The 23,133-nt window shown below is 34.3% G+C and overlaps 1 protein-coding gene across 1 annotated transcript in view; it reads left to right on the forward strand.

The window, feature by feature from the left end:
* ME1 (malic enzyme 1) overlaps nucleotides 1–23,133 on the forward strand; it is a gene marked incomplete at both ends in the record, with an annotated part of 144,680 nt that overhangs the window by 28,701 nt on the left and 92,846 nt on the right. The window contains one exon of the mRNA XM_084257381.1: nucleotides 1,580–1,729. Coding sequence (XP_084113507.1) covers nucleotides 1,580–1,729 — 150 coding nt within the window. The remainder of the gene's footprint in view (nucleotides 1–1,579; nucleotides 1,730–23,133) is intronic.

The raw sequence follows: 23,133 nt of genomic DNA on the forward strand, positions 1-23,133 counted from the left end.
AGAAGGGAATGGAGGCATCAGACTCCCAGACTTCAAACTATACTACAAAGCCATAATCATCAAAACTGCATGGTATTGGAACAAGAACAGACATACAGACCAATGGAATCGAATAGAAAATCCAGAAATAAACCCACAGGTTTATGGTCAACTAATCTTTGACAAAGGAGCAAAGACTATGCATTGGAGCAAAGAAAGTTTGTTCAATAGATGGTGCTGGGAAAACTGGGTCGCTACATGCAAAAGAATGAAGCTTGACCACCACCTCACACCATACACAAAAATCAACTCAAAATGGATTAAAGAACTAGACATAAGACCTGAAACCATAAAATATATAGAAGGAAATATAGGCGAAACACTACGTGATTTGCACATCAAAGACATCTTTACAGACACATCACCCAAAGCTGTGATAGTGAAGGCAAAGATAAACAGCTGGGACTATATCAAATTAAAGAGCTTTTGCACAGCAAAAGAGACAATAACAAAAACAAAGAGAAACCCCACCAACTGGGAGAACATTTTTGCACCCAACACTAATGATAAAGGACTGATCACAAAAATCTGCAAAGAGCTGATGAGACTCAACAACAACAAAGAAAATAATCCAGTCAAAAAATGGGCAGAAGAGCTTAAAAGAAACTTCTCTGAAGAGGAAATGCAAATGGCCAACAGGCATATGAAAAAATGTTCAACATCACTTGTCATCAGGGAAATGCAAATCAAAACTACCATGAGATACCATCTTACACCAGTGAGAATGGCACATATTAAAAAAACTAGCAACAACAAATGTTGGCGAGGGTGTGGAGAAAAAGGAACTCTTCTGCACTGTTGGTGGGAGTGCAAACTGGTCCAACCACTGTGGAAAGCTGTGTGGAGATTTCTGGACCTACTAAACATAGAGCTTCCATATGACCCAGCAATTCCACTCCTAGGTATTTACCCAAAGGACACAGAAACATCAATTCCAAAGAACACCTGCACCCCTATGTTTATAGCAGCACTGTTTACAATAGCTAAGCTTTGGAAACAACCCAAATGCCCAAAAATAGATGACTGGATCAAGAAGATGTGGTACATATATACCATGGAATATTACTCAGCATTCAAAAAAGATAAACACATGCAATTTGCTGCAACATGGATGGCGCTGGAAGGGATCATGCTCAGCGAAATAAGCCAAAAAGAAAAAGAAAAATACCGGATGGTCTCACTCATAGCAGGAATCTAGAAAACTTAAATAAGGGACCAGGAAAATGAATAACTATAAGAAAGTGAAAATCAAAATCAACAAAAAACTATGAACCAGAGACACTTTTAGGGGGGCGGGGGCGGGAGGGGAGGGATTGGGGTCAGAATGGGGGGCTGCAATTGTATGGGGAATATAACAATAAAATTTATAAAAAAAAAAAAAAAAAAAAAAAAGAATATTTCTAAAGTCTTTTTTTTTGATCAACTGTTTTCTTCTGTGACAGATATACTTTATATTTTGTTAGTAATTGCATTATTAGATTTTGAAGCAGCTATTTTGAAACTGTTGGGATGTGAATCTAATCATATCCAATTTTCACAGGTATCTTCTCTTAATGGATCTTCAAGATAGAAATGAAAAGCTCTTCTATAGAATGCTAATGTCTGACATTGAGAAATTCATGCCTATTGTTTATACTCCCACTGTGGGTCTGGCTTGCCAACAATACAGTTTAGCATTTCGGAAGCCAAGGTATGTAAACTTTAACTTGTATTTTAAATACAACTGTTTTGTTGTTCTTTTGGGGAAAATTTTTTCAATTATTAATAAAATATTGAATGGAGTTCAAGTTTGAAAAAAATCCAAATCAAGCGTCTTTTAAAAGTATATTAAGTATAAATATATATAAAACATTAAAAATATAACACTTTATTTCTAATTTTTTTAAAAAGATTTATTTTATTTATTTATACAAGCACTGGGTACAGTCAGAAGCATGGGAGGGTGAGAGAATTCACCAGAGCGGGGAATAGAACAGGCAGACTGACGAAATACACTGCTGAGGGGAGTAGCGGGCGTGGCAGGAGAGGTCTGTCCCGCCATGTGGGACCCTTGCTGGCAACCCGGGATTGAACTGGCACTGCAGAGGCTGTGGGCAGCTTTACAGCCTAGCGCTCAACTGCTGCGCCACCAGGGGAGGCCCTTTATTTCTAAATTTAAGACCATGGTAAAGAAAGTTTTTATTTTTAAGCCAATTTGGGTTTTATTTTACAGACAATAAATTATTTTGTAGTAGAATAATTCATCGTAACAAAACTTGTTTTTGAAATGTCTACTAACACTGTTTTGTATGCACCTTGTAAGTTAAAACAAAGATTGCGTATTTTTCTGAATAATATGAGTTTATCATTTTTCTAAATCCAGAGTTGACATTTAAGTAGCCCTTTTGTGGATTTTCCATAAGGGAGTTAGTAGTTACCATTAACATATGTAAAATATAGAATACAGTTTTTCTAAATCCATCACTTGATTTGTTCTGAATTTAAAGAATAGAAAAATCTATTTTTAGCAAAATTGACATATGTCTTAAATCTTTCCTACTGCAATAACAGGCATCCCTAAATATTTAGAAAATGAACAACTTTGCATGGATTTGGCAGTAGCAATTTAGACCATAATAAGTGAAAATTAAAGGTTAATATTACTTGAAATAATGAGCTTGATACAGTTGCAAATAGGTATATTTTGATCTCATACTTTTAAATAGTGATATAGTCTGTGATGTGATAGCTTTCATTTTGAATACAGCACTAAAACCTTGCTAGATATATAAAAATAAATTCTTATATAAGTAACTTCCAATTTATTTTCCTAAGTTACATACTGAAATACCCATTTTTTTGGTTTTGTGTGCAATTTCTTTTATTTGGCATTGATACTGTATGTGGGTTTTTCAAGATGTTGTGGATAATCATTTTTACTTGGATTATCTCATTTCCATGTGCCCATATTTTTTAATTCTTGCAGAATTTCCAGCATTTGGTAGTGCATTGTGCTTATGTCAGTACATCTAATTGTGACACTTTGTAGACAGATGGGTAATATTTGGAAGTTGGAGACAGTTGCTTTGTATTTTGGTAGGATGTTGCACCTACTGTGTTAAATAAATTATTGTTTCTGTGGAACTTTTTTTAAATTTAAATTTATTTTTAATTTTTTATATTTTTTACATTATTTTTCATTTTTGTACAATGTATGCATTTTCATCTTGGTTATAGTCCCTGTAAAATTCCCATCACCCATTCACCCATGAACTATCACCATGGTCCCTTGTGCTCTTCTTCTGTGGAACTTTTTTAAAGAAAGGTATTGTGCAAATTGATAATGTATGTATATGTAAGAGGCAGCTAAGGCAGATTTACATAATTTCTTTGGAAATATTTCTGCCTCCTCTGCTTTGTACTGCATATTTACTGTATACAAATATACTTGTACTATTTATTATGCTAAATTTGCTATTTTTTTAGTAGTATTTTATATTGTATGTTTGAAGAGTCGTCTCCCTCTCTTATGAGTTCTTTTAGTTATGTGTCATTTTATATTGCTTTTGGTAATTAATGATATTCTATCAAAGTATTCTTTTTTAAAAAAAGATTTTTATTTATGCATGTAAGAACTGGGGTGTAGGCCTGAGGTGCAAGGGTGAGAGTATTCACCAGAGATAGAGTGGGGAGCAGAACAGGTAGATCTACTGAAATCCACTGCTGAGATGAGCATCAGGCAAGACAGGTATGGTCTGCTGCACCTTGTGGGTCAGCTCCCTGGCCAGGGATCAACTCATGCAGCAGTGGCTGGTGATAGATTGATAGTGCTAAGACTTAACCCGTGCACCACTAGGGAGGCTCCTATCAAAGCACTCTTGGTCTCTTTTGTTAGTGTTATATTATTCATTTAGTCTGAAGTAGATTGTAAGTGTCCACAGAGAAGGGATCTTATGTTATAACTTGTTCACCTACTTCCCATACCATTTAGGCTTAGTGCCTGGTTGGTGCCCAATTAATGTACATTATTGCTATCCCATAGAAATAGTAATTTACTCTGTTTATCCACTCCTATAAAAAGCATAACATTGATACATTCTTTATTTACCCTACTATTTAAGTACTTTATTCTAACAGTCAAATTCTCATAAATAAATCATCTGAAATTGGAATTACACCAAGGTATCTCACTATAGGAGGTGAAGTTTTGATTAATTATAAACACTATGGCTTAAACTTGTATTTACTCTTTTTAGGGACTCATCTTTATACATCACTGATATGATTTTGGCAAAAAGGAAGAACTAATGGAAAATTTGTGATGGTAGTTTTAAAAAAAAGCATTAAAGTAAAATCATTTAAAAAGTCTCATTCTTAGGGCCTCCCCTGCCTCCCCTTTGCAGCCTGGCGCAGCTGTTGAGCACCGGGCTGCAAAGCTGCCCTCAACCTCTGCAGCGCAGGTTCAATCCCTGGCCACCTGCAAAGGTCCCACATGGCGCGCAGACCTCTCCTGCTGGGCCCGCTGCTCCCCTCAGCAGTGTATTTCGTCACTCTGCCTGTTCTCTCCCCACTCTGGCTCTGGTAAATTCTCTCACCCTGCTGTGCTTCTGACTGGACCCAATGCTTGTGTAAATAACTAAATAAATCTTTAAAAAAAAAAAAAGTCTGATTCTTACTGGCACCATTGGTTTTTTTTAGCAAAGTTTTTGAGAAGTGTTCAGTGATCACATTAACTGGAGGAAACCTGAATGAATTAAAACTAAACCGAATTCCTAATATTACTGATATTTTTCAGAATGATACCTATTTTGTAGGTTCTTTGGAGGAGGGGATTAGATTTGATATAAATATACCTAGTATATAATACTTGGTCTAAAGTAACTGTTCCCAAATAGTGGTAATTGCAGCTGATATTATGGTATCTTCTAGATTTCTTAATGAGTAAATTGATTGTGGTATCATTCACTGAGTTTCAGAAAAATGTGCTACGTTTATGAGGGACTTAGAAAGTTCTTTTTGGAACATAATAAATTTTAAATGTCTTTGGGACTTCCAAGTAAGGGGAGAGGAGGGCCTAGTAACAATGTTTGAGCCTGAAAATTGGTAGATAATATTCATTAATTATTTAGTTTTTAACTTACACATTATGAGTTTGATTTTGACAATCACAAAGCTTTTCAGCAACACTGGTTTTCAAAGGGAATTAGCCAGTAATATGTTTTATTTATTTACTTTATTTTTTCCTAGAAAATTCTCAGAGACATGTGTAAAAAGAAATCTTTAGATGAAGCAAAATGAAATACTAAAATTTGTTTTTTTCTGCTTTTATTCTTGTTTGTATATCATTTCCTTCAGAATTCCAAAAAAGACTTGAAATAGATAATTCATTATTTGAGTTGTGAGGCAAAACTTACTTTATTACCCCATGTTCAACATCATATGGAAACATATACCTCGTAATGTAGAAATGGTCATAACCATTTCTAGAAATGAAGGTTGCTTACTCTTTCAATTAAGACACTTTAGAACCTTTAGCAATATTCAGGAGACTTGAGGACCAGGGAAAATTTTTGACTTCCACCTCTGGTTTAGTTTGTAATTTTTATTTTTTACTACCCTATATTCTTCTACATCTCTAGAAATTCAAATATTATTTAAGAAAGTAATTAATTTTTTAATGCTCTAGAAAAGTGAATATCTTATTAGATATTAATAATTTTTTAATAAATAATAAATTTTCTGTTACCAGTTTAGCAATAATTAATAAATTTTCTGTAGTGATAAGTCTTTGATTTTGATTTATACTTATTCTAAAATACCCTTTTGTTAATTAATTTCCAGTGTCTTGAAATAGGCCCAGTATTTTCATCTATCCTATATTAAAGAATAAGAAAACACACTGCATGGTGGAATGTGTATATAAAAAGTTGTATGAAGTATCTGCAATAGTTCAGATCTCTCTCTTTTTTTAAAAGATTTATTTATTTATGCATACAAGAACTGGGGTACAGGCCAGAGATGTGGGGGGTGAGAGGATTCACCAGAGACAGAGTGGGGAACAGAACAGGCAGACTGACAGAAGTACACTGCTGAGAGGAGCAGCGGGCGAGACAGGAGAGGTCTGCCTTGCCATGTGGGTTGCTCCCTGGCCGCCCAGGGGATCGAACTCATGCTGCAGAGGCTGCGGATTGCTTCATAGTGCGGTGCTTAACCCCTTGTGCCACCAGGGAGGCCCCAATAGCTCAGATCTCTTAATTTTTACCTCAGTTACCAGTTTAGCAATAATTATTTACAAAAATATTAATTTTCATTTATTATGGCGATGTAGATGGTGATTTTGTTAAATAAACCTTTTTTTTTTTTCTGAGCAGACTAAATGTTATACTTATGAAAATGTTTATGTGACTTGCTAAATAGCAGGTAGAACATTCTATATATAAGTAGTAGGAATCCAGTGTGTGCCCAGAAGTACTTTAAAAAACCAAACTATCTTCTTTTTTGAGTATGGCATTAATTAGGAAAAATTTAGAAACTTAGAAAGATGTAGGCATGATTCAAACACCGTTTCTTTACATCAAGATCTAAGGATTGTTTAAATGTATGTATAGATATATAATCTCTTTTGCAAAGCAGAAAAACTTATCTTTTACTGTAAATGACTTTTGAAAGTATAAGTAACAGTTCATTGATTCTGCATATTCATCTAGACACTTTAAGTGTGGAAAACTTGAATGGAAATTTAAGTTTAAGATCCAAAAATAATGTTGTCACAATCTGTGCCGTTCTTCCAGGTGTTTTGATTTAAGTTTACACATAGCATATGGAGAATTAAGGAAAGTTGCCAGGTTTCATCTCAGGTAGTATTTATATGCGTGATATTACATGTTTTTAAGAAGGATCCTAAATCCCAGTCTTCAGGACTAAAAATTAAGAAATTTTAAGAAGGGGGACAATGGTTCTTTGGGGCACATACCCAGATCACATCTGGAATATAGTGTTTAGATTTGGATGCCACATTTTTTGAAGGAGCATTGACAAATTGAGACATATCCAGAGAAAAATGACCAAAGCAGTGACATTTATTAAAAACTTGTTAAGTGAGAAAGAGTTGGAGGAAATAGAAATGTTTATGCTAGAAGAAAAGACTTGAAAGCGATATAGTTAAGTCTTCAGTGACATTTATTAAAAACTTGTTAAGTGAGAAAGAGTTGGAGGAAATAGAAATGTTTATGCTAGAAGAAAAGACTTGAAAGTGATATAGTTAAGTCTTCAAATATTTGAAAGATTTTCATGTATAAAAATTATATTGGCATGGTACAGCCTCAGAATGTAGAACAAAAGTCAGTGGGTGGAAGTTATTATAGGAATGGTAGATTTAACCTCAATGTAAAGGAAGCTTTTCTGGTAATTTAACAATTTTGAGATTGGAGTAGATTTTGTTGTTGTCTATCATTCAAAATATTCATGTGGTTTGGATATTATTGTCCATACATATTATAAGTGATATTCTTGCTTTGAGTATGAATGTAAAATAGTTGAATTCGAAAGTCACTTTTAACTAAGAAAATGTAAATTAAAAAAAAAAAAGAACAACAAAAAACCATGGATGAGTAGTTCCAGGTATTTGGGACATCTCCTAAAGTACAACTCACTCACATATCACTTTAAATAACTTTTCTTTCTACTTCAAAAAGTTGTTTAGTAGCAACTTTAATCATAATTTTAATACTTTTTAAAAACAATAGATTTTCAAATAAGGATTTTAAATGACTTTAAGTGATTTGATATTGTGGCTCATCAGAATTCGTACTCCATCCTCCAAGCAAACAAACAAGTATGTGTCAGTTTATACAATTGTGTTCTGGCTGCAATGGTTCTGACATTTCTTAAATTTGAATGTATATAAAGTTTAATATTGATATTTTCTCATTTGAAGTTATTAAATTTTTCTGATCTATTTTTAATATTTTTGTAGTTTTTCAAACTGTTTCTTTGTATATGCTTTTAAACTCTTGTTTATCTCTATTTTTTTCCTTAACTCGGTTGCAGTTTAGCTGTCGAGAAATTTTTAAGAAGAGTTTTCTCTGAGGCAATACTTTCACCCTACCCCCCTGTTGTACAAATTAGCAGTTGAGGAGAGCAAATGAGAGTGTGCTTTTATTACCTTTTCAAAAATTTTCTACATGTAAGACTATACTTTTGGGGATCATTTGTATATTTCATTACCAAAATTTTCTACCTGCTTCTCAGGTATTCTTCTGAAAATTCATATTTGTTATCATCAGTATTTTGGACAAAATAATCTTTATTTAATATTAAGAATTTTTTATAGACCTTTAAAAAATGTTGGGTATTTTATATAGGTAATTTTATAGTATTATAAATTTATAACTTTAAAATTATAAACTTCAACTTGTAAAATAATGGCATAATTGAAAGTGGCAATTTTAGCTCAATTCTGTGCATTTTAATAATATTTTATATTCACTGCAGTAAAATTTGTAAAATATTTGATAGAATTCCAAATGCTGTAATCACCTACTTAAAAAATAAATCATGGAAGTTACTGAATTTCATGTCTTTCTAAGCAAAGAAATTTCTCATTTCAATATGATTGTCTAGTGGTTAAATGCATAACATTTATAATAATTTAGAGAGGAGCATATTTTACAAAATAGCACTGCCTTGTGAAATAAACGTTTTCACTATGAAATGAGGTAATTTATTTTTAAAGCTGGAAATATGCAAGTGTATTTATTTCCCTGATGGAATAAGTTAATTTTTATTGACAAGGTGCCAAATAAATGCCATCTGTCTGATGAATTCAGTGTGACCTTGGGATACTTTTCCAATAATTTCTGCCATGGAAAGTACTTTGGATTTTGACTTTCAGAACCTCTATTAATTTGTATTTAATTAATTGATATGCTTATACTAGTTTTAAATGAATACATGAAAAACTTATCTAAAATTAGTTTTTGTATATTTTTGGTTTACATTTATTTAGCCATAGTGGTTGAGTTGTGACTTTTGGAGATGGAGTCATTAATGTTACCATTAAAGTCTATGGTAGTTGACTTTTTAAAAATCCATTCTTTGTGTAATTGAAAAGAGTCATTCCAAAGAAACTCAGTATCCTCTAGGTAGTAAGTACCAGAGTTGGAATTTGAAGTCATGTTTTTTTTTTACTTATACATGTATTAGTGTTCTCTAGAGAAACAGGACCAGTGTGTGTGTGTGTGTGTGTGTGTGTGTGTGTAGAACAGAGAGAGAGAGAGAGACTGATTTTAAAGAATTCACTTACACAGTTGTAGAGGCTGACAAATGCAAAATCTGCAGTGTAGGAAACCTACCAGGAAAGTGTGGATGCTTTGCTCCAAAAACAGTCTACTGACAGAATTCCCTCTTCTTGAGGGGAGAAAAGTGTTTTTCCTGGTAAGACCTTTAACTGATTAGATGAGATTCATCTTTATTATAGAGGGTAATCTGCTTCATTCGAAAGTCTACTGATTTAAATGTTAATCTCTTCTAAGAAGTACTGTCACAGAGACATCTAGAGTAATGTTTAAACAAATATCTAGGTACCATATCTAGCCGTGCTGATACAAAATTAACTGTTAACATCCTCCCAGATCAAAGTTGAGTCTTCTTATATTAGACCGATTGTTTTATACTTTGGGTCTGAGTTGTGGAAGATCTAAAATGATACTATATTTGTTAATTAAGATTGTTCTCCTCAATAATGGAATGTTTACATGTAAAAAATTTAATATGTATCTTTTTAGAACAGTTTAACATAATAGGTATATCATAAAATATTCTTCAGATATAGTTTTATTTTATAAATTTCTAACACCAGTTGAGTTAATGACAGTAATTTAAAGTTTGGACCTAGTTTTGTACTTGGTCAAATGGCATTGGTGACCAGTTCTTTTAGAAGGTCTTTTCTCTGTTTTCTTTCCAATTCTGCCAGTTCTTCAAAATCTTTTTGTTGCTTCTCTGTGTTCACTTTTTCTTTTCTCTTTCCTTTCTTTGACAGAAATTTATTGAGTGTCCCCTGCTTGCCAGGTTCTTTAAAATCTGAGTGTAGGTAAATAAAAGACAAATTACCACCTTTGTGCAATATATAGGTCATATTCAAGTGATAAGAAATACAATTACAACTTGGATTTTGAAGGAAATTTACAGAAGAATAGCCAGGGGATTAGATGAGACTCATCTTTATTATAGAGGGTAATCTGCTTCATTCGAAAGTCTACTGATTTAAATGTTAATCTCTTCTAAGAAGTACTGTCACAGAGACATAGTGTGAGGCCAGGGATGTCTGTGGGAATTACATAGATAACATTTAAGATAGAACCTGAAAGATGAGAAGTCAAATTGTGAAACCCTGGGAAAAAAGCATTTGAGACTGAGATAATAACATGTTTAAAAGGTCCAGAAGGAAAGGGTGGCATGAGATGAGGTTTAAGATAGATAGGAGTCGCACGTCACAGCTCATGGGTCATAGTACAGTTTCATGGTTATTTTTGATCATTTGGGAAACCGTGGGGATATTTGAAACAGAGGGATGATGGCATCCAGTTAAAGTTTTAAAAGATTACTTTGCCTGTTACATGGATAAAAGATTGGAGATGAGGGACTAGAATGAAAATGAGAAGACCAGCATGAAGGCTGCATGATACTGACTCCCCGTCTGCCAATCGTATTCACTTTGAGTGGACTTGGTACTCTTAGAATTGGAGCAAGGAAATAAAGCAAGACTGTAAGCATACAGTCTTTTGGGGAATAACTCCAGTGTCTTGGTCCTGCAGTTATGACTGTAAGGAGGTGAAGTAATGTGGATACACATCTAATATATTTATACTGACTCTAAAACAGCGTCAGGAGCTACAAAGATCTACTATCCACAAGACATTCTCAAGTTTATAGGCTTAGCACAGTTTATTTTATTTCTAACCCAGGTCAGTACTCTCACGATCTTGTCCTTTGTTTGATGCTCAAATCCATCCTGAACCACCCTTGCTTCCCTTTCAAAACCATGGTTTTTTGTTGCCAGTAAATATTATTCATTTCATTTCTGTGTACCTATTTTTTAAATTAAATTATTGTTAATCTGGGGAGTGGAGTTCTATAACTCTTCCTGCCCAGTTCAGTTTTAGCTGGACCTTCTACTCCATAGTTTAACTCTAATTGTGTTCTTGGCTCATCTCACTCTTGTGGTTGCAAGAATGCAAACACTCTTCAGCTGTATGGGCCTTATCGCATGTATTCTTCTCCATGTCATTTATGAATTCATTGGCTTAACATTTTATTTCCATGACCTAAACCTAATACTTTTCTCCTCTTCAATATTTTCCCTTCTTAATATGTAACTAAATGCGGTAATCCACTCCACCCACTCAAACATCAGTGTTTGCTAAGGTTTTATTTTGGGTCCTATTTTCTTTTTATTCTGCACCTGCCTTATCTTCCAGTCCCCTGTTTTCGTAACATTGTAAAGTGCAGCACCCCTCTCTAAGTCTCCTAAATCAGACTGCTTGGAGGTATTCAGGGTTCCCCTTCCCCCCTTCCTTTCTCTTTTTGAGACTTGTTAGTTTTACTTCTTAAATTATCTAATTGACTGTCATTCATTTAATCCCATTACTATTCTTTTATATTTGCCCTTCTAATTTCAAAAGAGAGTGAATAGACTTAGCTGACTAAATTAATCAGAGAACTCTCTATCGTCATCATCATCATAAAGTCCAAATACCTTAGATGGCATTCAAGAATTTTTTTTTTTTGTCTGGCGCCATTGCCTACATCTCTGTCTTCATTGTTACCACTTTCCTGCTCTTCCTAGGCACTCTACCCCAAGTTGAGTGTTGCCAGAACCCTGGGCACTTGTATAATCCCTGTCAGACTGACATATGGTCACTGACTTTCTTTTTTCTGACAGTCTCTTGAATGGTTTTTTTTTTTTTTCTTGAGGGTACCAGCTCTGTATCCTTCACCTCTACCCCAGAACCTAGTAGAATAAGTATAGTCTTTGTTGAGTGGATAAATGGGCAATAAAGCATGAATAAACATTGGTAGCTTAGTAGGTGCTTTCACCTGAAGAGGCTTGGTTTAAATCTCTTCATTGCTTCTTATTAACTGTAATCATGGGTCTGTAACATAAATGATCTTATTTTCCTCATCTCTAAAATGAACATCATTATTATATTTAAACAAGATGATCTTTTTTACACCTATCTTTTGACAGGAGGATTATAGCAGAAATTAAAAACTGGCTTAAGATGTACTCATAGGTCTCACATATCAAAATCTTATAAAGCAGAAATTTCATTTTCTAAGCATTGAAACTTCCGACTACAGAAGCCATACTTGGTAGATAATTAGTTATGATGTTACAATGTTTTGATGCTATAAAATCTATTTAGTAAAATATAAGAATACAAAAGAATGGGCACCATATGAATCATCAACTGAAATATATACTCAAAGGATTAGAAGATTTAAAAATGTACAAATATGAATTATGTATTATAAATATTGTTAATGAAGGCATTTTTAAGACACTAACAAGTGAAGATTCATAAAAATTACTGAAAACATTTTTATAAGTATTCATAGACTACAAAGTAAGTTTCAATGTTATTCTTCCTTATGGCTAGTATATTAAATTTGGTACTTCCAGGAAAATACAAATATTTCTGAAGACAGATGGAAAGTGTTAAGTCTAAGCAGTATTTTAAACTATATAAAGTTTCTTAAGGAAAACTTTGCCCAGAAAAAATCCTTGATAATGTGGCATTTTCTCTCTCTCTCTCTCTCTCTCTCTCTCTCTCTCTCTTTGTGTGTGTGTGTCTTTTAAACATAAGAAGGATGAGTTTATTAATTTTTCCATTAAGATAAATGAGATGCTGATGTCACACTCTTCTTTTTGTGAAAATAATTCGTATACCAAATTTAGTTTCTATTTTATTATCTTGCTGTTACAAGACATTCTTAAGATGTGATTGTTAAAATCTTGGATGTGGCAATGTGGTTTCTTTTCCTTTTATTAATGGCCATTATTTCCTCTGTAACAAAATACAGTACAGTTTACTAAATAATGTGAATGTTATCCTAATGAAGTACATTTTATTAATAAAATAAATAACAGTAGTTTTAATACTATGTATATTAAAGTATGTAACTCACTAATATAAGCACTGCCCAAAGGCATATACATGCATATATATGTTATAGATATATTTATATCTGTATATAGCATCATCTTGCTTTTATTTAGAATGAGAGATACTCTAAAAAGAAAAAATTACAAAACAATCCCAGAGGACACTCTTCACTCCTTACCCAGAGAAAACCACTGATGACTATGGTGGGAAGAATTCTTTGCGGTTGGAAAACAGCTGAATAAGTTGCTGGAAGTCTCATTTATGTATTAAGCTGGTTGAGTCAGTTTAAGAAACCTATATATGAAGGATTTCTATTATCCAAGTATCTTCTCACTGCTATCGTGAATTTGTATAAAACCTTTCCTCCACTCATATGCCTCAAATTAATAGACAAATATTACTAAGTAGAGAATATACCTCCTGGTTTGATAATTTGACAATATAGCAAACTACTTTCAGAGAAATTTATTTTGATTAATTCAACTTGATTTGTAGGCCTTCGTGACTTAACATATTTTGTATTCATTAGGTTCCATATGAGAAAGAAATGCCAAATAGGGGAAGCTGTTTTGTATATTTTATTAAAACTTCAATTGGAGACAATGTCTAATATGATGTCCAGTATCCTTTATATGAAGACCCCTCCCTTTGCTAAATTCCTCTCTAAATTGAAGAAATGCCTTTTTCACTTTTTTTCCTAGATGCAGTGGCATATTTCCTTTTATTAGACTTGAGAACAAACTCAGTTTTTATTCTTACATTTTAGCTGTGCTCAATTCTAGTAGTTTTCTTTACATCATCTTCTTTTACACATCCCCACTCCCTCACTTTGTATTTTCTTCAATCAATAAGTGTTGTAAAACCAGGTTATCTTTTCTTCCTTTTTGTAAAGCTTTATTGACTTATAATTGACAGATAAGAATTGTCACAAGTTTAAAGTATACAACTTGATTATTTTTTTCATATTCTGGAAGTTTATTCTGTTTAAAAAACTTTTTAATGATGTGCCTTTATTCTATATCCTTGTTTGTTTTTTCACAGTTTAGCATTTCTTCCTCAGTGTGGTCTACCCTAGTTTTCCCACCATGAAAGCACCCATAGTCTTCCACCATATTCCATTGTGCTCTCCTCCCCCCCCCTCTCCTTTTTTTGTCCTCTCTCCTTCTTCTCCTAGATGTCTCAGATTTATGGTAAGTTTTTAAGTTTTTCTTTGACCCTTTGTTTGTGTTTTTTTATATGCCACATATAAGTGAAACCATCTGGTATTTATCTTTCTCCTTCTGGTTCACTTCACTTAAGAAAATCTCTTCCACTTTCATCCATATTGTCACAAATGACATGAGTTTATCTTTTTTGATTGCTAAGTAGTATTTCATTATGTGTGTGTGTGGGGGTATATATATATATTTATATATATATATCTGTATTTGTCTATCTAGATAGATTGATAGAGACATATACCACATCTTCTTGATCCCCTCATCTGTTCTGGGACATTTAGGTTGTTTGCATATCTTGGCTATTGTCAGTAGTGCTGGTATGAACATAGGAGTGCAGGTTTTCTTTTAAATTAATGTTTGCATGTTCTTTGGGTAGATACCGAGGAGTGGAATTGCTGAGTCATATGGTAGCTCCATTTTTAGTTTTTTGAAGAACCTCCACACAACTATCCATAGGGGCTGGACCAGTCTACATTCCTACCGGCAGTGGAGGAGAGTTTCTTTTAGTCCACATCTTTGCCAGCACTTGTTTCTGGCTTTTTTGAAATGGGCCATTCTCACAGGTATGAGGTGCTATCATTGTGGTGTTGATTTTCAGTTATATTTAAAACAGTATCATTAATCACTTACTGCTTACAGCTGTTTAAAGATTCTTTTCTTTCCAACAGACATGTTCTAACTATTGAGAATAGTTGGAAACATGCTTTTCAATAAAGTAAGTTATTTTCGATGTGTGGGTTCTTTTGTCTTACCTTGGTTCATGTGTCTTATCTTTGAATACCAAAGCCACTTTTCTACTCTGTGTTATATCTGAAATTCAGATGCTCTCATTCTAGTGCCACTGTTTACTCATAGCAAGAATATGTGAAGGATGAATCAGTGCAAGCCTCACCAAATCAGTGAAATCTGAAGGTTTTGTGTGCTTTGGGAGAATTCAGGATAGGCAATTTGATGTCTTTTTTAAAAGATTTATTTATTTATACATATAAGAGCTGGGATGTAGGCCATAGGTTTGGGGTAGGGGTGTATGTATGTTAGGGGATTCACCAGAGACAGAGTGGGAAGCAGGCATATCTACTGAAATACACTGCTGAGGAGAGCAGCGGGCAATATAGGAGAGGTCTGCTGCGTCATGTGGGTTAGTTCCCTGGCCAGGGATCAAACTCTTAATGTGTGGGTGCTGAAAGCTTCATAATGCTGAGACTTAACCCCTTGTGCCACCAGGGACGTCCCAACTTGATGTCTTTCTTATGTAAAATAGAAAATCTACTATGAAATGAGATAGGAAATGGAGAATCTGAATGTGTGGATTTGTATTTGGAGAACCATCCCCGCTGTTAGTAGACTAGTTTTAGGAAAGAGATATTTCTGGATGTGGATTCCCTTAAAATTATTAATGTGTTTGGAGAATCTTCTTAATCATACCTGCCAGTCTTAGGACTCTAAGAACAAGTGTCCTGACAGACAAGAAATACAGCTGCTGGTTTCTTAAGAATTGCTTGGGTGTGGGAATAATTGGTTGGAAATTGGCACAGTATTACTTCTACCACAACTTATTGGTCAAAGTAATTATAAAGACCACCCAGAATCAGGAAAGGGACATAGACCCCACCCCTTTTCTATGGGAGGAGTATCAAACAAAGATTATGGCCATCTTTAATTTACCTCTGCCACTATGTGGCAAACATTGTATTACGTCACTCTAATAAATAATGGAGAAAATAGAAAAACATTTTGTCTCATGAAGCATATGGTCTAATGGAGGAGACCGTGAACAGGCAATTATAATGTGTGATGACCATTGTGACAGAAGAGTATAGGTGCAATGGAATCATGTGAGGAAGCCCAAGCCAAAGAACTGGAATCCAGGCATAACTGCTCAAAGAAAGAAGCCAGAGGCCTCTATTATAAACCAAGTTGCTGCTGCTTTACTTTCTTTTAATTTCCCTTTTAATTTTAATTTTATTAATTTCTATAAACAAAACCAGTTTATACATTTTGAAGCATATTTCTCACTTATGCTAGACTTTACACTTAGTGACAGCTCTCCAGTAATAATATAAATAATATAAAATTGAATTTGTATAGGAATGGTTTAAATTTGAGGGAAAATGGGCATTATTTGGTTTACAGAGTAGGATTGGGAGGAGGATCAGTTTTTTGAGGTCCAGCAATGGCAACCTCCTCTGGAAAATTCTGTGGATAAGTGGCCTCACATCAAAGAAATTTGCTTGAACTGTAGTTGGCAGTATACCAAGTCTGTCCACGTGGCTTTTGTTTTTCTATTGATGAATTTTCTTTCAAAGGATGAGGGGGGTAGACTGCCTAACAACAGTGCCTGTAAACAGCAGTTTTGTTCTGATTTTAAGACACTGGAGACCTATTCCTGTATTTCTCAGCATATGCAAGTAAATCTCTGTTTTCTTCTATGAGGAAATGAGACTAATTGGTTGAATTGTTTGATCACTGGTTTGGGATTTAGATGAAGTAATCTGCAAGAATACAGGCATCCAAAGGAAAAATCAGCAAAAATAAAAAGGACTTGTGGATAGGTCCCAGAGTTAAGATTGTGGGGTTTCTTTATTAGTGTTTTGAAAGGAACCTGAAAACAAAGCTAAGACTTTCTTTATCCAAGAATGCTGTTTAGCCAAAAAAAAAAAAAAAAAAAAAAAAGAATGAAAGCATTAGAATAAACTGTAGTCAACAAAACTTTAGCAACAAAAGCATGATTAATAAAAGCTGTTATATTAGTGAAGAGATTCCCTGAAGATTTTGGACATGGGATTATGAGCCCAAAGTAGGTAAATTTAAACATTTGAGGCAGATCTTCCTGGTCTGACTGAAGTGTTGATTATGTCAAAGTAATCACATTTTTCTGTATAAGATTTTTTCATTGCTGTTTTCATTGCTGTTTCTTGTCCTTAGTGCCTTTGACTTCTTGTATAAAAAGCAGTGGCATTACTCTAGTGCACGTCCATCGTTGAGTGTCTCTGTTATTTTCCACTCTTGGAGGCCATTGCATAGTCAGTTTATGTTGGCCCTAGATATGCGTCTCATTCCATAGGCATAAAGTAACTGAAGGATTTTTCCCCCTTGAATTGCCAATATATGTTTGATAGGATGTATGTATTTTCCCCTAAAAATAAAAAGTGTTTTCTCCCTCACTTACTTCATTGCTTGCTATTATGGGTAAATTTGAAAGAAACCTCAGATATAGTTGATGTGAAACTCAGTAATTTTTTTTTTTCTGATAGAATTTGCTAAATCACACAGGGTAAGATGGATGCTTGGTAATTGGTACTAATGCAGTCGTGTGTGTGTGTGTGTGTGTGTGTGTGTGTGTGAGTAACATTTTGTGTTCATTTTTTCCATGTTTCTCTAGCTTCATTTTAGCTTCTATCTAAGAGTTCTGGGTTTTTTTTTTTCTTTTTTCTCACTATAATGTCATATTCAAAGAACTTTAATCTTGTTGGATATTTCTGGTTTCTTTGCATTTCGTTTTTTTCCACTCAAAGGAAGTTTAGAAGAAGCAAATATCAGCTAAGGGATTAAACACAAAGCTCTGGATTTTTTTTTTTAACCCCAAAAGTTAAATTGTAGGATTTTGGGAACATTTTCCTTTCACTATATGGTATTGTAGAAGAATTGTACTATAGTCTGAGTATTTTCAGTGTTAGAGTAAACTTGAACACATACACAGTTTTCCCAATACTATTTAATAGCCTACAAATACAACCCTGAACCACTTGTATTTGATCTAATTTTTTATTCTTCAGTGGGTTTTTAAAAATTATATGCTCTTTGAATAGTCTTTTTTAAAAAAGATTTATTTGTTTATGCATACAAGAGCTGGGGTACAGGCCAGAGATGCGGGAGTGTGAGAGGATTCATCAGAGACAGAACGGGGAGCAGAACAGGCAGACTGACTGAAATACACTGCTGAAGGGAGCAGCGGGCAAGTCAGGAGGGTCTGCTGCACCATGTGAGTTGCTCCCTGGCAGGCTGGGGATCGAACTCATGCTGCAGAGGCTTCGGATTGCTTCATAGTGCGGTGCTCAATCCCTTGCGCCACCAGGAAGGCCCCTCTTTGAATAGTCTTATATTTAAAACTCTTGTCTTTTTTCCATCTTCATTTTTTCAAAACTTTTCCTTTTAGAACATTGAATCGTTTTATTATTTTTAAAACCCTTTAAAAGTCTCTATAGTAAGTTTAAATCCTATACCAAAGTTAATTTAATTGAAAACATATAGGATTTTGATATAATGACTGTCAGGTCTTGATCTGAGAAAGACATATTCCTTCCTCTCAAGTTGTTGTAAAAAAACTTCACTTTCTGAGACTCATTTCTAATAGTAGTAGATGTTCTTGCTCTTCTCTGATATGACCTTTTGAAGGAACATGATATTCCTTCTCAAGATAATAAGAACTGAATTTTTTAAATTGAGTGACCTTTCAGTGTAAGAATTGTCTTGTTCCTGTAAGTTATAGATAAATATAAGGACAAAATACATGTATTGCCAAATAATAGAGAACAGGGAATTTAAATGTTAAATGCAATGACTAAAACAGTAAAGGTTACTTGCCAGCTATGATAAATGGAACATGCCATTTCAAGTCAGTTGACATGACTGTGTAGAAGAACATACAATTCTCCTGGAAATAGTTTTATTCAATAGCATGGTGGTCATTGCATAATATAATCACTATGTTAACGTTTTCACTGAAAAGACTGAACAAAAGGAAAAGTAGCTCATGTGTTATGCTTAATGAAAACTTTAAAAATTATCACAAGTTGCGGTAGAAATGCATAAGGTAGCATTAATAAAAATGTTTCTTGTCCTAGAAAATAGAAGGGTCATTTTTCTGCCTGTCATTAAAAATACAAAATATTATATCCAACCTAGGAATGAAAATATTTTCATTGTAAGATTATAGACATTCTATTTACCTAAAAGGGGGAAATAAGGTCATTGATATGTTAGAAAAAACTAGGGAATTCTTTTAAAATAACCTAATCAGCTAACCTCTTTTAAATAAAGGATATTTTAAAAACCATGAACAAATACCTCAGCTCACTTTAGTAGACATTTAGTTTCATATCAGAGATAGATATGAAATTTCTAATGTACTCTCTGGGTTCCTTACAGTCTAATAGGTCTTTGATTTCTCACATATGGTCCCTCCTTTTTCTTCCTGTAATGACCCACATGACTTGAAACTTAATTATGTGCTTTAAATTATAAGGCATACTGGGGGAAAAAATAGGAGAAAATTCTGTGAGCTATATATCTAATTTTATTTGTTAGTTTTCTGTTGCTGTGTAACAAATTAGCAGTCTTAGCTGCTTAAGATAACATTATTCATTATTAGCTCATAGTACTGTAGATCAGAAATATGGTATGGTGTGGTTGGTAATACTCAGGGTATCACAGTAAAATCAAGGATCATGCACAGTGAAGTCTTACAGAAAAATTTGCTTCTTGGCTTATTCTTCTTGTCTGAATTCAGTTCTTTGCAGTTGTAGAACTAAGATAATTGTCTCCTTGCTGACTGTCAACCATCGACTGCTCTCAGCTCATCCAAATACCTCCTTTTCCCTGATACTTGGCCCTTTAAGCTTGCAACAGTTCTTTTTTTTTTTTTTTTTTTTTTTATAAATTTTATTGTTATATTCCCCATACAATTGCAGCCCCCCATTCTGACCCCAATCCCTCCCCTCCCGCCCCCGCCCCCCTAAAAGTGTCTCTGGTTCATAGTTTTTTGTTGATTTTGATTTTCACTTTCTTATAGTTATTCATTTTCCTGGTCCCTTATTTAAGTTTTCTAGATTCTTGCTATGAGTGAGACCATCCGGTATTTTTCTTTTTCTTTTTGGCTTATTTCGCTGAGCATGATCCCTTCCAGCGCCATCCATGTTGCAGCAAATTGCATGTGTTTATCTTTTTTGAATGCTGAGTAATATTCCATGGTATATATGTACCACATCTTCTTGATCCAGTCATCTATTTTTGGGCATTTGGGTTGTTTCCAAAGCTTAGCTATTGTAAACAGTGCTGCTATAAACATAGGGGTGCAGGTGTTCTTTGGAATTGATGTTTCTGTGTCCTTTGGGTAAATACCTAGGAGTGGAATTGCTGGGTCATATGGAAGCTCTATGTTTAGTAGGTCCAGAAATCTCCACACAGCTTTCCACAGTGGTTGGACCAGTTTGCACTCCCACCAACAGTGCAGAAGAGTTCCTTTTTCTCCACACCCTCGCCAACATTTGTTGTTGCTAGTTTTTTTAATATGTGCCATTCTCACTGGTGTAAGATGGTATCTCATGGCAGTTTTGATTTGCATTTCCCTGATGACAAGTGATGTTGAACATTTTTTCATATGCCTGTTGGCCATTTGCATTTCCTCTTCAGAGAAGTTTCTTTTAAGCTCTTCTGCCCATTTTTTGACTGGATTATTTTCTTTGTTGTTGTTGAGTCTCATCAGCTCTTTGCAGATTTTCGTGATCAGTCCTTTATCATTAGTGTTGGGTGCAAAAATGTTCTCCCAGTTGGTGGGGTTTCTCTTTGTTTTTGTTATTGTCTCTTTTGCTGTGCAAAAGCTCTTTAATTTGATATAGTCCCAGCTGTTTATCTTTGCCTTCACTATCACTGCTTTGGGTGATGTGTCTGTAAAGATGTCTTTGATGTGCAAATCACGTAGTGTTTCGCCTATATTTCCTTCTATATATTTTATGGTTTCAGGTCTTATGTCTAGTTCTTTAATCCATTTTGAGTTGATTTTTGTGTATGGTGTGAGGTGGTGGTCAAGCTTCATTCTTTTGCATGTAGCGACCCAGTTTTCCCAGCACCATTTATTGAACAAACTTTCTTTGCTCCAATGCATAGTCTTTGCTCCTTTGTCAAAGATTAGTTGACCATAAATCTGTGGGTTTATTTCTGGATTTTCTATTCGATTCCATTGGTCTGTATGTCTGTTCTTGTTCCAATACCATGCAGTTTTGATGATTATGGCTTTGTAGTATAGTTTGAAGTCTGGGAGTCTGATGCCTCCATTCCCTTCTTTTTTTTTCAGGAGAGCTTTGGCTATTCGGGGTTTTTTGTGATTCCATATGAATTTCATCAATAATTGTTCTATTTCTTTGAAGAATGACATTGAAATTTTGATTGGAATAGCATTGAATCTGTATATTGCTTTTGGAAGGATGGCCATTTTAATAATGTTTATTCTTCCAATCCATGAGCAGGGGATGTCTCTCCATTTCTTTGTGTCTTCTTCTATTTCTTTTAACAGTGTTTTATAGTTTTCTTTGTATAGGTCCTTTACCTCTTTTGTTAGATTTATTCCCAAATATTTGATTTTTTTTGTTTCAATAACAAAAGGGATGGTCTTTTTGATTTCTTCTTCTTCAGATTTATTGTTTGTGTATAGGAAGGCTACTGACTTTTGCGTGTTGATTTTGTATCCTGCCACTTTACTGAACTGATTGATGAGTTGAATTAGCTTTTCTGTGGAGTTTTTGGGGTTCTCTATGTATAATATCATATCGTCTGCAAATAGTGATAGTTTGACTTCTTCTTTTCCTATTTGGATTCCTTGGATGTCTTTCTCTTGTCTTATTGCCCTGGCTAGGACTTCCAGTATTATATTGAAAAGCAATGGTGAGAGTGGACATCCTTGTCTTGTTCCAGATCTTAATGGAATTGCTTTCAGCTTTTCACCATTGAGAATGATACTGGCTGTAAGCTTGCAACAGTTCTTAACTCCCCCTTCTGTGGACATCTGGAGAAATTGTGTCTTAAAGAATGCAGGCCCACCCAGATAATCTTTCTATCTTCAGGCCGACTTTACTATATAACAGAACCAAATCAGAGTAAAATTCATTGTGCACCCATCGTCCTGGGGATTACTCAGGGAGCTGGGAAATATTGGGAGCCATCTTAGAAATCTTCCCATTGTACTAATTTTCACTCCTTAGCAGGATTAATACTAGAAATAGTTTTAAATTTTATCAATAAACAAAACAAATTCACAAGATTATCTTTGCAGAGTAGAATCAAGTAGTTACACAAAGAAAACTATTTTTTCTGTTAGTACTATTAGAATTCAGTGTGATAATTAAAAAAAAAAAACCTTACTTTTGGCAGTAGGTGACCATTGGAAATATATTTTTCTTTTCTGGCCTCAAAAAGTTTTTACTTCTATAATAGAATTGGTATTCCCAGTCATAAGGATGTCATCTTCCACTGGCCCCTGTACTTTCCATGGTGTCCCTCTCTACTTCCAGGCTTAGATGTCTCATGCTAATTTTATTTCTAATCTAAATCAGAATGAAGTCTGAGACAATTAAACTCCCTTATTTACCTTTCTTCCATAGCTAGTGTGATCTTATAGTTTGAGATTCTTTCTTAGAACAAGTGGTTTTGGAACTGTCAGTTTGTTCTCTCATTATTTCTCAACCCCTTAGCTCTCATTAAATTTGTTGTCCCTTTATTAACACTAAGATCTTGAATTGCTGATTTCTTAGCCCTCAAGTGCACCAGGTACTAAAAAGTAGATATTTGCTCTGATTTTTGTTACTCTTTCCTAGGAACTTTCCCCCTAACCTATCTATTCCTTTGGCCTTGTGGTTTTCAAATTATAACCATTGACCATATAGCTCCCAAGTATTCTCCTTCTCACACTTTTCTGTAGTGCTTTGCCCACCATTAGATCGGGTAGTATCATAATT

This window comes from Talpa europaea, assembly GCF_964194135.1.
Source record: "Talpa europaea genome assembly, chromosome: 2".
Lineage (NCBI taxonomy): Eukaryota > Metazoa > Chordata > Mammalia > Eulipotyphla > Talpidae > Talpa > Talpa europaea.